The sequence below is a fragment of the Phaenicophaeus curvirostris genome, chromosome 7, assembly GCF_032191515.1.
Source record: "Phaenicophaeus curvirostris isolate KB17595 chromosome 7, BPBGC_Pcur_1.0, whole genome shotgun sequence".
In the NCBI taxonomy this organism is placed as follows: Eukaryota; Metazoa; Chordata; class Aves; order Cuculiformes; family Cuculidae; genus Phaenicophaeus; species Phaenicophaeus curvirostris.
Window position 1 is genome coordinate 34,810,349 of NC_091398.1, and position 15,829 is coordinate 34,826,177.

Here is a 15,829-nt window from a genome sequence, read left to right on the forward strand (position 1 = left end):
TATTTGAATGTTGTCTTGTTATTCAGAACTTCTTTTTGAAATGCCCTTTTTTCTTCCCCATTCTGAGGCACTTGGCGTTACTCTTCCCCAGGACTGGGATTCTGTGTGTACCCCACTCCAGTCCTTTCCCTTTTTCAGCAAGACATTTGTTTCTGATGCTTTCCCCTGCTTTGCCAATGGCTCTGTCCTGTTCCTCCCTTCCCCTTTTCTGTTAAAAGCATTCTGCCCCTTCTGCTCACAACTGGGTTTGCAGCTGGTTCCACGTAAGTCCTAAAATGCAGCTGGAAAGGCCAAATATTGAAAGCTGTCAGACTTTGGTTGGGAAGGAGACGAACCCCTCTCCCCCCTCAACCCAAAATATACAGAGATGGAGGAGTTTGGGGATTTTTTTCCCCAAGATACATTTCAAATGTAAGGATACTGTTTCAGTAGTGGGGGCCAGAAGTAAAATTGCTGGACACTTAAATATCATTGTCAAGTGTTACAGTTTACTTGTGGAAGTGAAAACAAATAAATACCACAGTATATGTGAAATTGTTGCCTTTTTTCCTAAAGAAAAATTCTTAGACATTAGTATTTAATCAAAATTATTCTCCTAAGTTTCAAATCTCTGGTCTGCGTTTTAATTTTTAACAAACTGGCTGCATAGTGACTATGTAATGCATTATTTGAATACTAAAATATGAATTTTAATTAATTACTTCTGAAAAAAATGGCAGATTCTTGGCGGAATCAGACAGGTTTCTATCTTGGTAACTGAAATGATCTGTGAAATTCCAGAGCAAGCCTAACACAGCGGGTGGTGGACAATGCAGTCAGCTCCAACCACACCCATACATCTGCATCCTGATTCTGTTCTCCTTTTGATATTTGTCTCTGCTTGCCTGGCTACCAGTTTGTATAAGCTGTGCTGACGTCTGGCATGCAGTTACTTCCCCAACGTAGCTGAATGCAGAGATGCAGTATGCTGCAAAACAGGAATAAAATTCCCTTTTTGCTATTTGTGATTTTTCTCTGATTGTGTGTAGTCGCTTGCAGCTTTCCCCTGTTATTGCTGAGCTCAGTGTGCAATAGTATGGAGTTATATCTTAAACCTAACAGACTGTCTTTTTGTTCTCTTACAGTGGATGAAAGATATGTGGCGATCGGATCCCTGTTATGCAAGTTATGGTGTAGATGGTTCCACGTGCTCCTTTTTTATTTACCTCAGTGAGGTCAGTAGTCTTTTTAATCTGCAGAAGGGGAACACCATAGTGCCCCCATATTTTTGGTAACTCCAAACTTCCATCGAAAGGATCCTCTATACAGAGGAAAAAGCTATAAAAACAGAGTTAATAAGAAGCGTGTTGCTGTTATATAAGTCCTTCAGGCGTTTCCAGCCTGAAGAATTCTAATCTTTTTGACTGAAGTGGTGTAAGCAGCAACTCTTCAGGGAATCCACGCTAGGTGTCCTGTCAAACTGAAGCATGAAGCTCAGTCATAGATCCTTGCCTCTAAATGCTTTTTCTGTTGCTTTCTCTGTAGCCCCTGAGTTAGTAGTGGGGAGGCATCTTAGAGGAGGCGTTTGGAATGTAAAATTTGGGAAGTGGAACTAGGTGGTACATCCTCCTAACCAGCATGGCCACTTCCTGCTTGGAGACTGCTCGTGAATTGTGGAGTTACCAGAAAACAAATACTGAAAGCCACATTTTCGAGTAATGTTACAGATAGATTGGCTAAAGCTTTTGGTACCTCTCAGAACTGAAAGCCCAGTTGTGTAACAGCTGAGTGAGGTGTTTGCCCTGGTGGTTTTTTGTACAGACTTCCTGTGTACTGAATTGTTTTCCAAGAAAAATTTTGTCAGTCAGTTATTGCGAGTTTTATTACTGGCTTGTAGTGTGGGTATGAGAAAGTCGGGTGTATTTGAACACTTGACCTCTTCTTTCTTATTAAAATTTTGATAACTTACAGCAACTGATCTTTGAAGACTTTCTAATACCTAGTGGGTTGCTGCTTGCAAAGAACTGCAGGAGCCAGTGTGGCTGCAGAACTGCAAACTAATATCAATTTTGTAATTTCTGCAACCGGGGGGGGGAGTGTGTGTGTGTGTGTGCTGGGTTTCTGGATGAGGTATCTGAGATTTAAACCAGTAAGTCTGTTATATAAGTAACAGTAACAATTAAATACATATATGAGACTTGTATCTGAAGATATAAAAAAGACTGGTTTGAATCACAGATTTGACTCATTCTACTGTTGTACCAAGTGTTGATTTATTTATGGGCTGTAACGCTGGAGAAGGAAAAGATACAGTATGACTGTATTATTTATCCTATTATTTATCACAGGAGCTGGAGATACAGTTTTATAAAGTTGATCCAAGTTTCTGCTAAAAGATTATGTTTTAACATCAGTGGAGTTACGTTTGCGCATTAGTATTCTGTTGCCCAAGCAAGTGCTTTTTTTTTTTAATGCAGGTGTATCTCAGAAGTGAAGATACATGTCAATTGAATGTGAGAAACTAATATTATTAATGACATTTATTGGTTTGTATTTCTGTTAAATCACAGTATTTTCTGTGACAATCTTCTCCAATCGTCAGTTTTGAAAACCAGTTGATGCTGTTAGTTTTTTTCGTAATTGATCTCTCAGGTCATCCTCATGGAGAAATGCGAGCAGATTTACAGAGGTCAAATGGTTGGTTTTTTTCCAAGGGTCTAGGGATTTGAATTTTTTCTTTTAGCAGCATTATTGAATTTGGGCAACTTCTCATTTCATGATGGGACAACAGTACAATTAGTCTGTGTATATTTAGTAACTTCAGACAAAGTTCTTGTACTTTTTTTTTTAAAGTGTTTTCCCATGACAGAGTGTAAAACTAATATTGAGTGAGCTTGTTATTAACCTTGAGTTTAAATTTGGCATTCTGAATCCTATGATTAATTTCATGATTAATGCCCAGCAGCAGAGGTTGAAAGCTTAAATGTTTGTGAATACAAGCATGAAATGAAATTCTAATAACAGTACAATGATGTGGATTTATGAGGTGTGTTGGCTGCTAAGGATAACTTGGAAATGCTGTTGCGAGAGTAATTTGTCAAAGTGGACAGAGATGAAGAGTTGACAGTTTATAGTATGGTCGCATAGCTGAATGATGAATGTGTCTACAGAGCTCCCCAGTCAAAACTGCTGATTTAAAATATTAAAATGCATTAGAGTACTGGAAGGGTATTACTGTTAAGATTTTTTCTTTTTACTTTGAGGTTACAGTATAGGAGTAAGGTGGTTGGATGCATGTGCTCTGTTTGAAAAGGCAGTATATGCATCAAATTATGCAGAACCTGAGTTTGAAAGGACAGAATATGCATCAGATTGTGCTTATGTTGACTTTTGCTCTTAAAATCATCCCTACAACCTAGTGTGACAAGTGCTTGTGCTCTTTCATACTCTTTTGGGATCTTTTTTCTTCTGAAGTAATTTAGTAAGAGTATTATGTTACACTCAGCTAGCACTCTTCATAATACAATTTTAAACATATAAATGAAGGGGCCTGAAATATACTACATTTTGGTGTGTAACGTGGGTCAGAACAACAGAGACACGAAATAACTTGCCCGCAATTTATGCAAAGGTTTAGAAACAAAGCTTGGAATGAAAGTCAGTCTCTGTGTACCTGCCCTGTGCCCTTGTTCCTTTGTCGCCGTACATGTCTGCAAATTAGAAAAAAGGACATTAGAATGCAGGCTGCCCCAGGTTTTCTGAGGAGCCTACACAAGTGCAGGTATTGACTGGTCTGCCTCCTCTGGTTTGCTTTGGATGGCACTCACGCAGGAACATGAGAAGAACTCACTGAACAGTTCTCTGCTTTCCTTCTTGTGTCTTCGCTGCTTGTGCAGAATGGGAGGCAAGTGTGGCAACAGAAGGAAAGCAAGGAGCAATCCAGCACTTTCAGACTTGTGGTGTATTATTTAAAGCTGTGTCCTGTACAGACTTGCAGATAAAAGAAGCTGCAAGGATTTTGTCCATCTATCTACCTTGCCGTTTTGCTGCAGGCATGGGACCTCTCCTTTGGATGATATAAAGCTGTGCAGTCCTAACACTCACTGTGCTGGAGCGTTTGAAAGACTGGAGGGAGACACAAATGCCCTGAATAGCGAAACCAGACTTACATTCTGTTGAATAACAGAGAAGGCAGAGGTTAGAAGTAGCAAAAATTGAAAGGGCAGTCAAGTCTGCTGTAAGGTTTCTAGATAGCTAGGACTTGTTTCCTTTAAACCATGGTATAAACTTGTCCATTGAGAAGAGTTATTTCCTTTTAAACTTACCACTCAGTTATGAAAAGGCAGTTATTTAACACTGTAATGTCACTAGCACAGTTATAATTTTCGCGGATGGCATTGCCTCTGGGGAGAGATGAGAAAAAATGAATTTCTAGACAGTACAAAAATATATTTCACTGCAAAATGTCACTTTGCAGTTGAAGAGTGAAGCTTTTAAAAATATCTTCTAGAAAATGTATTTTGCACACAGTTTCTCAGCTTAGCAAAAAAAAAGAGGATTTTTATCACTCTTTTTCTTCATCAAGATGTGCTTTCTCAGGGAGAACTGCCTGCCACCTAGGAGCGGGACTGCTGCTGTGCCCAGCGGCCAGGATGCTGACATTTATCTGCTGGAGCTGGGCAGATCTCATTACAGTCTCAGGCTGTGGAGCTCCAGCTAGGCTTTTAGGTGCATGTGTAATGTTTGGTACTCATCTGGAATTGGATCCAGTGCTTGAAAATACTTAAACTGTTTCAAAGACCAGTCTTTGGGACTCTTGCCTCTTTGCTACCACCAGAGAATTCGTGTTTTCAGTCCTTTGGACTTGATGGAAGCAGAATGCATGGTTTGGTTGCAGTAAGATTTTTCTTTACAGTGTTACTTTTGCATTGAGGAAAGGAGCAGAAAAATACCAGATGAAAGTGGTTTTGAAAGTTGATTTGTAATCTGAGGTATATTTTAGGGAAAACACCTAGGAATTGTAGTTACAGAGCTTCTCCAAATCCTTGTGGTTTTGCTAGTTTTCTAGCATCTGAGTAGAACTCTCCCTTTCCACAACTTCTGCTCCATGTGAAATTGAATTTCTGGCATTAGTGATTTGCATTTCTTCATTTTAATTTAACATTAACTCCTTTGAATTCCACACGATGACTCAGAAAATGGACAAAACCAGTATTGTTGTCTGAAGTAAAGCAGCAAGAGCCTGAACTTCTTAAGTCATCTTAGTCCCTAAGAAATTGGAATGATAATGGCAGTATTTTGTCCCCAAATCATCAATTACCATATTGGCCTGGATTTAGGCAGTAGTGGTTAGTTATCTTTTCTATCTCAGTCAGTTTAAACTGGGATTAGTATTTTGGAATGCTTGTTAGAAAAGGTATAGAAGCTACTGTAAGAGAAGAATCAAATCTAGTGTACATTACTGAAGTTAGAAGAGACCGTGTGTTGATTGATGATTGTGTGTAAAATTTAGTTGCAGTGCCACTGGGACTGTGGGAACCTAACACCCAGTGTTTAGAATTACCCTTGGAGACAACCACTGTCTACAATTACCTAAAAGGAGGTTGTAGAGAGGTGGGTATTGGTCTCTTCTCCCAGGTGATAGGTGATTGGACAAGAGGGAATGGCCTTAAGCTGTACCAGTGGAAGTTTAGATTGGATATCAGAAAAAATTCTTCACAGAAAGGGTTCTCAGGCACTGTCAGAGGCTGCCCAGGGAGGTGGTTGAGTCGCCATCCCTGGAGGTGTTTAAAAGGTGGGTGGTTGAAGTGCATAGGGATATGATTTAGTAGTGGACAGGTACGGTTGGAGTTGATGATCTCAAACGTCTTTTCCAACCTAATGATTCTATGATTCAAATCTGAAATTGTCTAAACATTCCTGCATTTCACTAACCAGGCAGGCAGTCATCTTGCACACCACAGATTTAGTAGCACCTTCAAAATGAGTACCTATTTCTGTGGAAACAGTAAACAGCTTCTAAAGGAGCTGAGAAAGTCACCTTCCCAGTGGGAGCAGTTCTTTCACAATGAATTCTCAAATACATTTTCTATGTGAACATTATGAGTTCTTTTTTCTGCTTGCTTTCATAATGCATAATAAGTAATGTGTATGCCCCAGATACTGCAGCACTGTTTCTTTTTTTTTTTTATTTCCCGCTCTGGGACTGACATAAGATACTCAATAGCTGCACTCCACCATGGCTGGAATTACACTGAACGATAACACTGTTCACCTGATGTGCAGAGAAAGGTGTTTCAGTTTTCCTGTGGATGGGCTGCACCTGCCGTTATGAAGAGTCCCTGTGTTTAAAGAGAGCACCCTTCAACTTCTGCTGTATTAGACTGCCATTATGACTCTTTAAAGGCATAAAGGACTTCCTGGAATTTCAGATGTGGAGAGCTGCTGGCAGAGTATAATTTCATTCAGTTTGGAAGAGGCTCGGACTATCTCAGTGCTACAGATGTTTGCCAGGTTCTCATAAGCTATGCTTGAAGTCCTTGCTCTGCAGCATAGCCAGGTGCTGCAATATTGACTTCCCTTCTGTTTCAGTGTGTTTCTGAGGAAGAGTTATTATAACAGGTACCTGCAAAACTTCTATAAAATATACTGTTCAAATTTATCAAGTTACTTTTCTTTTTCGGAATTAAGTCACTTACTCGTAAGTAGAGTGCCTGTAAGAGTGGATTGTCTATAATAAGGGAATAGAGAAACTCTCAAGTTCAATTTAAGCATAATCTGGGCATTCATAGTCCAGAGCAGTTCACAAAACCAACTTGTCACTAGTTTCTGGAATTATGTAGCGCTTAAATTTTGAACTTCTGAACTGCAATGCAACATAACCTTATGGAGTGAGCTACTTGAGCTCTAGATAGTGCTGTGTCTGCTGCAATTCAAAACCAGGTAGGGAGCAATTCACTTCTCAGATGGGCCCAGTTTTCTTGAGCATTATCAAAGACTACCTAATGCATTTGATTGGCATTGATTTCAATGGTAGGTACAGGAGACACAGCTGGTCTGATTCAAAAATGTGACAGTATAAAGATAAATACAGTGTGTTCTCAATAATAGCTTAGAGTTTATGTCATTCATCCAAAAAAATGGTCAGTCTTCGAATCTGCACTTGCTGCTTCCCAGCAATCTTCTTTTACTGCTAATCTGTAGTCTGATACCACATCCTTCCTATTAAATCTTGTCATGACAATGTAACAGTTGGTTGCTATGGAGAGAATAAGCTAGAGAAAGAACTGGTGTTAACCCAGGGAGAGGAAGGTTGTCCTGGAAAGGGAGAAGAGTAGTCCTGGTTTCTTCTTTGGAGACAACTTCTGTGGTTTGTCTTAAATGATCAAATAAAATAGATGAGGTGAAGAGCAGGATCCAAATGAACGCTGCTGCCCTCCTTCCCCTTGCTCAGAGTCAAGGCTTGCTGCATGTGGATATTCTGTACCTAAGGAAATAAAAAGCTGAAGTATTTTTACATTTCTGATGGAGATTCCATCTAGACCTATTTTAGTGATATAATCCTTTCTGTCATCATTGCCAGTGATGGAGAAAAGGTGTGTGAGTGGAACAATACCAGATTCGTAACTGTGTACCGTGACCCTGGTACACGCCATATCATCTTCCCTTTTGTAATCATATACATACACATTTATACACACATTTATATGTATACACACATGCTTTTTTTCCTCCATTTTATGTGATATTTAATCAGATCTTGTCTGGGCCAAGAACTTTTATGCATTAATATGGTTGAGTTTTCTGCAAAGGCTTTTGTTATGATTTAGGTGATACAATACAAAATGAAGTGAAACAGGTCCCATCCCATCCCGTCTCATCCCATCCTGTACCCCCAGATGCCACCCTGTTCTGTAATTGGAGCTTCCAGAAAATGTCTTGCAAAACAGTCTGTAATTCTTCCGTTTACATTCCCTGCCCCCTCTCTCTGTCTCATCTCTAGTAGTTTCAACAAAAGGCAATAGGCTTTAGGCAATTTGGGAGCAAGGGCAGAAAGCAGGTTATGGGCTCCAGGTGTTTTCACAGAGCTTGAAGGTATCTGCTCAAGCCCATCTGAGCAGTTTTATACACTCCCTACTTTTCTTTCTCCCGCATCTATAGTTGGAAGTTAGTACCCACGTGTACTTACCTTACATCAGTAAGTCTGAGAAAGAGGGGTTGTTTTTGCTGGTATTTGCTAGGAAAAAGATAATTTCATGAGCATCCTGCGTTTTTCAACAACTGTTAACACCCACCTATGTTTTCAAAGAAGTTCCCATGGCAGTGGTTAATAGTCTGAATCTGAGAAGAACAGCTGCAGGATTTGTTCAAAGATGATGAGCGTAGCTAGAGTTACTGTTGTGGGCCCTGCTTGGGTCATGCAAGGCAACCAGGGACATCACTGAACTGCTCTGTTAGGAAACTAAAGTTCGTTTTGCTGTTCATCTGCTTTGTGCAAACTGTTGCTTTTAGTTCTGACACAAAATAGTGAGTACTGTTTTTTACAGGATTTTTAATCAGTCTTTACCAAGGCTTTGTACCACTGTGGACCTTAGTTTTACATGGTGCAATGCAAAAATACAGTTAACTGGAAGCTATTTTACTTGAAATATGTATAGAAATGCAGTTGCTGTGGTTTTTGAGGAACGCAGTAACAAAACTCAGCAGCCTGCTAGTTATCTTGTATAAGAATCATTGAATCAGCAAGCTTTTTAATTCTGTAGTAGAAGCTGTCAGCTCTATTTTTTTCTTTTTCAATAGTTTTACAAAGGCTGCCTCTGCAGTCTTAGATACATCGTGTAGTTGTGTAGGCTGAAGTCCCTTTTACCAAAGCGCATGTAGACCGTTGATCATCTGTAGCTCTCAGTGAACAGGGAAGCAAGAACTGGAGGTGGAGAGAAATCTGTCTGTTCCCTCTGAAAACTTGGGTTTTGTTGGAACTGTGATGTTTATTGAGGACTAGGCACCCCTAAATACAGACCTTACAACTTGTGGAGATTTCCCTGCTGTAATTTTTCACTTCTGCTTTCTTTATTCTACATCTCCCTGATGAGATCCAGGAGTGTCTTCTGGAGCATGTGGTTTGGTGTTGAGTGTTTGAGTGTTCTGCCCTCTGCCACCACTCTAATCGTATTGTGATTTTCCTCTCAATTTCTCTTGGAACCGTCACTTAATTCCAGTTGATTCTTTACTTATCTGCAAGATTAACTCATGTTCTGAACAACAGAATTTGTATTAGCATGTTGGCCTAGTTTTGCTACCATAGCGTTTCCATCTTAGGGGTATGTATACCCCTGATCTTTTTTGTCCAAGAATACCTGAATTTCACTAATAAAATAATCCTCGTTTGCCTGGTTTGTCCGTCAGTATTGTGCCTCTGAATTCCTGCTTTCCGTTGAGTGAAAGCGTTAAATTAATAAGTTTTTTTTTTTCTTTCCCCTTCCCAAGGTATACCAGATTCTTTTGCTTCGTCTTTGCTTTCTTGGTGCTCTTGTTAATTATTATCCTCCCAACTAACAGCTCTTGGTTGGTGAGCCATTGGCTTATAAAAATGAGTAGGATTCTTTCCATTTTCTGTAAGAGAATGCCTATCCATTTTTCCCAGTGTATTTATCAGTCTAGAAAATAACAAAACAACTGGCGTACTTTGAAGAGTATGTGTTTAAAAATCCTCCAGTGAGTTCAGTTGGTTATTGTAGTGAAAAGAGGAGTTGAGTGAATATCACTATTGAAAAATGAGTGCTAGACCAGGTATATACGCTGATATTACTTTGAGCCTACTCTTTAAGTGTTTATTTGTGATTAGAATTGCTGTAATTTAGCTTAGACTAGTGGGAGTATTTCTAAAAGCACAAAAAAAGCCTATATCTGTTTTTCAGTCAGTGAGGCGTCTGCTAACTGTCCTTGGCAGCTCTGAAAAATTTTCAGTTCCTTTAGGATGCCTGATGGTACAATGTGAAATACATGAAGGCAAAAAAGGGACACGTACAGTAGTCCTTGAAATGTCATCTCTTAATAGAGATCAATTTTAATGGTAGGAATAATTCAAAAGTATTTGTCCTATTAAAAAAAAAAACAAACTGAGAGTTTGGAACTGTGCGTGATTTGTAATACAGCACTTGCAGCTCTTTTCTACCAGCGATTCCACAATTTATTTTAATAACAGTTAGGATTGTTAATTGCTAATATTTCCAGTACGTTTCCAGAGATGGAAACCACTGAAGAATCAGATGTTTTCTAATGAGGTTGATCAAGCCACTGATTTCAAATGTTGTATTAAACACATTGAGTAGATTAAGTCACAGCGCTGAAATTAATGCTTCCGTATAATTTGTCTGAGGAACCTAAGCTTGATACATTTCCTCTCTGTAATGAGGTTAAGATGTCTATTAATTTATTTTCATGTGATTGGTCTTCTAGGCAATCATTTGGTATGATCTTAAGCATTTAATCTCTAATGCTTCAGGCTTACTGCAGCATGATTAAGCTAAAATTGTGTTTTGACAGGTCTGTGACTGGAGAAACCATAAGAGCAGCTCTGACTTCAAATTCTCAGGGAGTTGTGAGCTTAATCCGTAGTGATGGGGTATCTTAGCTGGCCTATCAAGTTTTGCATTTCTCCCTTTTCACAGTACAGTTATGTTTCTGTTCCCATGCGTTTGCCTCCAACAGTGAGATTTCTTCCCCAAAGTGAAGGGGCTAAATTCTTAAGGCATGTGAATAATGAAAATTCTGTAAGACAAGATCCCTAAGGGGGCTTTTTCTTTCCTAGCTACCAGCTGATGTACCTTTCTTCCTAGTAGACAACAGTAGGAATATCACATTAGCACTGATGATGTTTCTCTAAGCTTTACAGTTATTGGTACTTGTGGGTATTGTTCTTATGTTAGAACAAGTCCAAAGTAGGCCACAGAGATGTTCAGAGGGCTGGAGCATCTCCCATACGAGGACAGACAGAGAGTTGAGGTTGTTCAGCCTGCAGAAGAGAAGGCTCTGGAGACACCATATAGCAGCCTTCCAGAACTTAAAGAGGGGAGGGGCTCTTTATCAGGGAATGCAGGGATAAGATGAGGGGTTTTAAGCTTAAAGATGGGAGATTTAATTTCAAATTTAGGAAGAATTCTTTTCCTATGAGCATAGTGAGGCACTGGAACCAGTTGCCCAGGGAAGTCGTGGTTGCCCCATCCCTGGAGGTGTTGAAGGCCAGATTGGATGGACCTTGGGCAGCCTGGTCCAGTGGGAGGTGTCCCTGCCCATGAAAGAGGGGTGAGACCGGGTGATCTTTAAGGTCTGTTCCAAACGAAACCACTCTGTGATCCTGTGTTATAGTTCTGTTACTTATATCCTTCAAATAAATTGAGTTTGGTTTTGGTCTTTCAGTGTTTTGTCTAGATTGCTCCAAGGCAGAACTTTGGTCCTTGAGTTTTATCAGGCTTCACCTTTTGATAAAAATGTTCTAGGGAGATGGGAAGTGTTCCAAAATACATATATTTTAAGGTCTAGAAGCATAAAAAACTGAATGCTTTTCGAAAACATTTAGGAACTGTTTGGAGAAACTGTATTTAGAGCATTTATGAGCTGACCTCTGTCTTTGAAGGGTTTTATCTGCTGTATTCATTATCATGAATGAATATCTAAACGCGCTTTTGGTTGCAAATTTGCAAGGTTAAAATAGTATTGAACTGCAAAAAGTCTTTTGAGCTTTTCTTGCAAAAAAAGCAGTTTTACCTTGCAGTGACTTGCAAATCAAGTCACTGCATGATATAAAGGCAGCGAGAGACTTTGGTAGAACAGCTGAAAGTAAAATAGGGTGATTTATTTTCTTATAATTGTTTTATAGGTTGAAAATTGGTGTCCTCGTTTACCTTGGAGAGCAAAAAATCCCAATGAAGAAACCGATCAGAAATCAGTGGTAAGAACAATGTTAAAACATGAGAAATAATTCTGCAGTTGAGATTTGTGCAAACGATTCTGGAATCCTCTGCCGCATAAATGCTAACAAGACTAGAATTTACCATTTTTATTCCTCAGCTCCTCAAAACTGAAGGGAAACATCCTTGACTGTATATATGTGCCTCATTGTGTGTTTATTTTCTCCAGTCATTTTATTGCACTGCAGTCTTGGTGGTAGATTCCCATTAAAAACATTTCTGTGTTTATATATATAAAATACTTTATGCAGATACTAAGAAAAATGACAATTTCATGAACAGTTCACCCATTTTAAGTAACCATATGTGAAAATGTCCATTTTTATTGTATCCATCTTATATATAAAAATGTCTTAACCTACATGGCTTATATATATTTCAGTTTTGTAGTAACATTTTGATTACTCCTACTTTCTTTTCTTTAATACAGAGTTTTTTCTAAAATGTTATAGCCTAATTGTGTAGCACTTAGGTATTGTAAGACAGTTGCTGGGCTGTATATGAACGTTGCTTACATAATTTAGATATAGGATGTCTCAAATTGTAAAACCACTTGTTCTTAGATCAATCTAGCTTTAAAATTACTACTTCCTTTAAAAACTGTACTCTAGCAGTGTTTCTTCCTTCAATGGTATAATAGGAGACTTGCTTTTAACTGGAAGATCCGTGATATACCTGTATGTATGTACCTGGTGTGCTGTCCTGATTTTATATTGCATCTTAGAGATACTTCAACTTCATTTCAAAGCTCGTGAGCAAAACCAAACCTTGTATTGCAGAAATGAAGGCATTGTGAAACATTGCAAATGTATTCTGTATATTTTGTATTCTACAAAACACTACTCATAAAAATAAAAGTAATTTAATATGTTTAGAATTGTCTGTACAAAGGTATCTTAAGTGAACTGAAGTCAACTTGATATTAGCATCAGGAGTGTATCTTAAAAAAAAGAAGAATTTAAAGCACAGAGTTTACATTTGAGAAATTTTGTGACTTCTGGAAAGTACACTATTTGAAAAATAATATTTCGAGGTTTTTTTTAATGCTTTAATTGCAGGCTGAAATTCGTATCAACTTTGATAATCTCTACAAAATGATGTCAAGGCATGAGGAATTCAGGTGGATGATGTTGCGCATCAGACGAATGGCTAATACCTGGATTGAAGCAATTAAATCACTTGCAGAAAAACAGAATTTGGAGAAGAGAAAACGGAAAAAGGTAAATGAAAACCTTTTTCATTCCTGCCTTTTGCAGGCATACAGGCTCTTTTAAACTTCTTGTTTCTAAAATAACTTCAGGGTGGAAATATCAAATGTGCTTAAAAGGCTCATGTTTTTACTTGTCCCTCTTTTCAAGAAGTATCTCACTGTTTGAAATTGCTGTTACAAGGGATATTTGCCTTACAAATACTTTTACATACTTTCCATGAGTCAATCTTCGAGTTAGTTTTCTAACATCTTTAACTTTGGATAAAAGAGAGACTAAGTACAAGTTTCTAAAGGGAAAAACCGTGAATTTACTGCAAGCTGATGACTACAGTTCACTGTCATAGAAAACAACAATTGTACATGTTTTTTTCCAAAATTGAGACTTTAAATTGTGAATTTCTGGTTTGGATTTGAGTGGAATTCAAGTTGACCGTAACTTTGGATTGGATCAGTGTAGGCCTCCTGTAACAAGTTCAATTTAAAAACAGTGAATTTCTCAGAGTGAAAAGGTCTATTTTATTTGATTTAATTTCTGGGGTTTTTTAATTACCTCATTATGATAAAGCCAAAAGTTGTAATCTCAACACTGGTTTCCCTTCCTGCTTTATTCTTACTAGAGCCAGTCCTGCCTGATAGGAGGCCTTGCACAGTCATGTTTCTACAGTCTCTAAAGCCTGGCTGGCTGCAGCTCAGCTCCTTGCTTGAGGTTCTCCATCCTCATATGAGATCTGGGCTCTATGTTGCAGCTCTAATGTTTGTCATGTAATACAGTCCTTGAATAGGCTCACCCTCTGTCAAGGAGCAACCCTTCTCTTTCAAGCAGCCCTCCAGTCTTTTTTATTAAAGGAATAGAATGTGAGAGTACTTAAACTCAAGAATAAACAGAAGCTGTACTGTCCAGCACAGGTGGTGGACATTCTTAACTTTTAAAACTCCTTTAAGGTTGCTCTGTAAAACATATGATGCTTTCATTTTAATACATCCAGTTCTGGGAGCTGCGAGACATCACAACAAAATGGTTTTTTGAATGTTGCTCCTTCTTACAGAGTGGGGGAAAAGGGTTTTGGTGTTTGGGAGTTTTCATGCTTAGTGCTGTATGTACCCACACTCAATTAACAGTCCAGGTATGTAGAGAAGTGTTTTGAACTCAGCTTTTGTGCTACCTTAGAGAGGCAAGCATAGATTTCAAGGAACTAAAGGGAAAACTCCTCTAGCAGCAATGGAAATGAGAGGTTGGGAAGGTATCCTGTTATTCTTACACAGTCCTTCCAAGTTAGAATTGTAGAATGGTTTGGATTGGAAGCAACCTTAAAGGTCATCCAGTTCCAATTGCCTCTGCTGCTGGCAGGGACACCTCCCACTAGACCAGGCTCTCAGGGCCCCATCCAACCTGGCCTGCAGTGTACCCTTCCTTAACCGCGCTGTCTTGCATAAGCAATTATATCCTGCCTCAGAATATAAGGAGTTATTCAAGCAGAATAAAATAATATGAGCCGCAAGGTCCTGTGCGGAATTACAGATTATTTTGTGAGTATCAGTTTTGGGGGTTTATTTGATTACTGATCTGATGGCATATAATGGGGCAAAGCAATACTGTAACATATGATTCTATGATTCTTGTAACTGCTATTCTAGAGATCCTTTACAAAATTAAGCAATTGGGGTGATTTTTTTTCCCACAGTTGGAATTTAATAGAAAGAAAAAATGCCATGAGGTATGCTAGTTGTGTGTCTAATGTAGATAACTAACATATGACTTCCCTTTCCAGATTCTTGTTCATCTGGGGCTTTTGACAAAAGAATCTGGATTCAAGATTGCAGAAAATGCGTTTAGCGGTGGCCCACTTGGTGAATTAGTCCAGTGGAGTGATTTAATTACATCTCTCTACTTACTGGGCCATGACATCAGGATTTCAGCTTCACTAGCAGAGCTCAAGGAGTAAGGAGATTACTTTCACTTTTGAAACTGGAATGCAAAAAAAAAATGAATTGTAAACTCTTGAAGCTTCTATTAACTGTGTATAATTTCTTGAAGCATAAAAGGGAAATGATAATTCACTAAACAGACGATAAGATTATTTTCATGAGCTAAGTATATGTGCTGTGAAAAGGATAATGTGTTTTCATTGTAGCTTCAGGCTCCTGAGAGTTCATAAATGAATGTTGTAAAATTCAGTTAAGCAGCTTATTCCTTAACATTCCAAGAGCTTTAACCGGCTGCGATTGGAAATATTACAGACCAGCCTAGTTCTGTGTCCTCCTCTTCGGTTTCTGTTATTCTCCACTCAGTATCTGATATGAAGATCGAAATACTTTAAACACATTACATTTGATGTAGTTAATTGCTTATATTAGGTCAAATTACTGCCTCGCTCATCTTTGTCTTTCTTTGCACACTAGTTCAGTGTTAGGCATAAAACATCCGTTTTAAGCTCGAGCACATGCACTTTTTCTCTAGCTTTCATTTTTTTATAACGAATATGACAGCATCGTTTTATAGAGAGCTCTTATGCTATAAAGCTGTCAATAGTAGTCAGAAATTATTTAAAATCATTTCAAAGCACACTATTTTTAAACATTCCAACCATATTACTCTCTTGTTTAAACTAGATGAGGTTTTTAGTGAAAATGAGCACTTTACTGATGTATAAACAGCTCTTTAATAAATGCT

At 38.5% G+C, this 15,829-nt stretch overlaps 1 protein-coding gene across 1 annotated transcript in view; it reads left to right on the plus strand.

The window, feature by feature from the left end:
- The window catches only part of MGAT5 (alpha-1,6-mannosylglycoprotein 6-beta-N-acetylglucosaminyltransferase), a 133,147-nt gene that overhangs the window by 69,539 nt on the left and 47,779 nt on the right, over positions 1-15,829 (plus strand). Inside the window, exons 5-8 of the mRNA XM_069861543.1 lie at positions 1,125-1,214; positions 11,858-11,929; positions 13,007-13,168; positions 14,928-15,097. Coding sequence (XP_069717644.1) covers positions 1,125-1,214; positions 11,858-11,929; positions 13,007-13,168; positions 14,928-15,097 — 494 coding nt within the window. The remainder of the gene's footprint in view (positions 1-1,124; positions 1,215-11,857; positions 11,930-13,006; positions 13,169-14,927; positions 15,098-15,829) is intronic.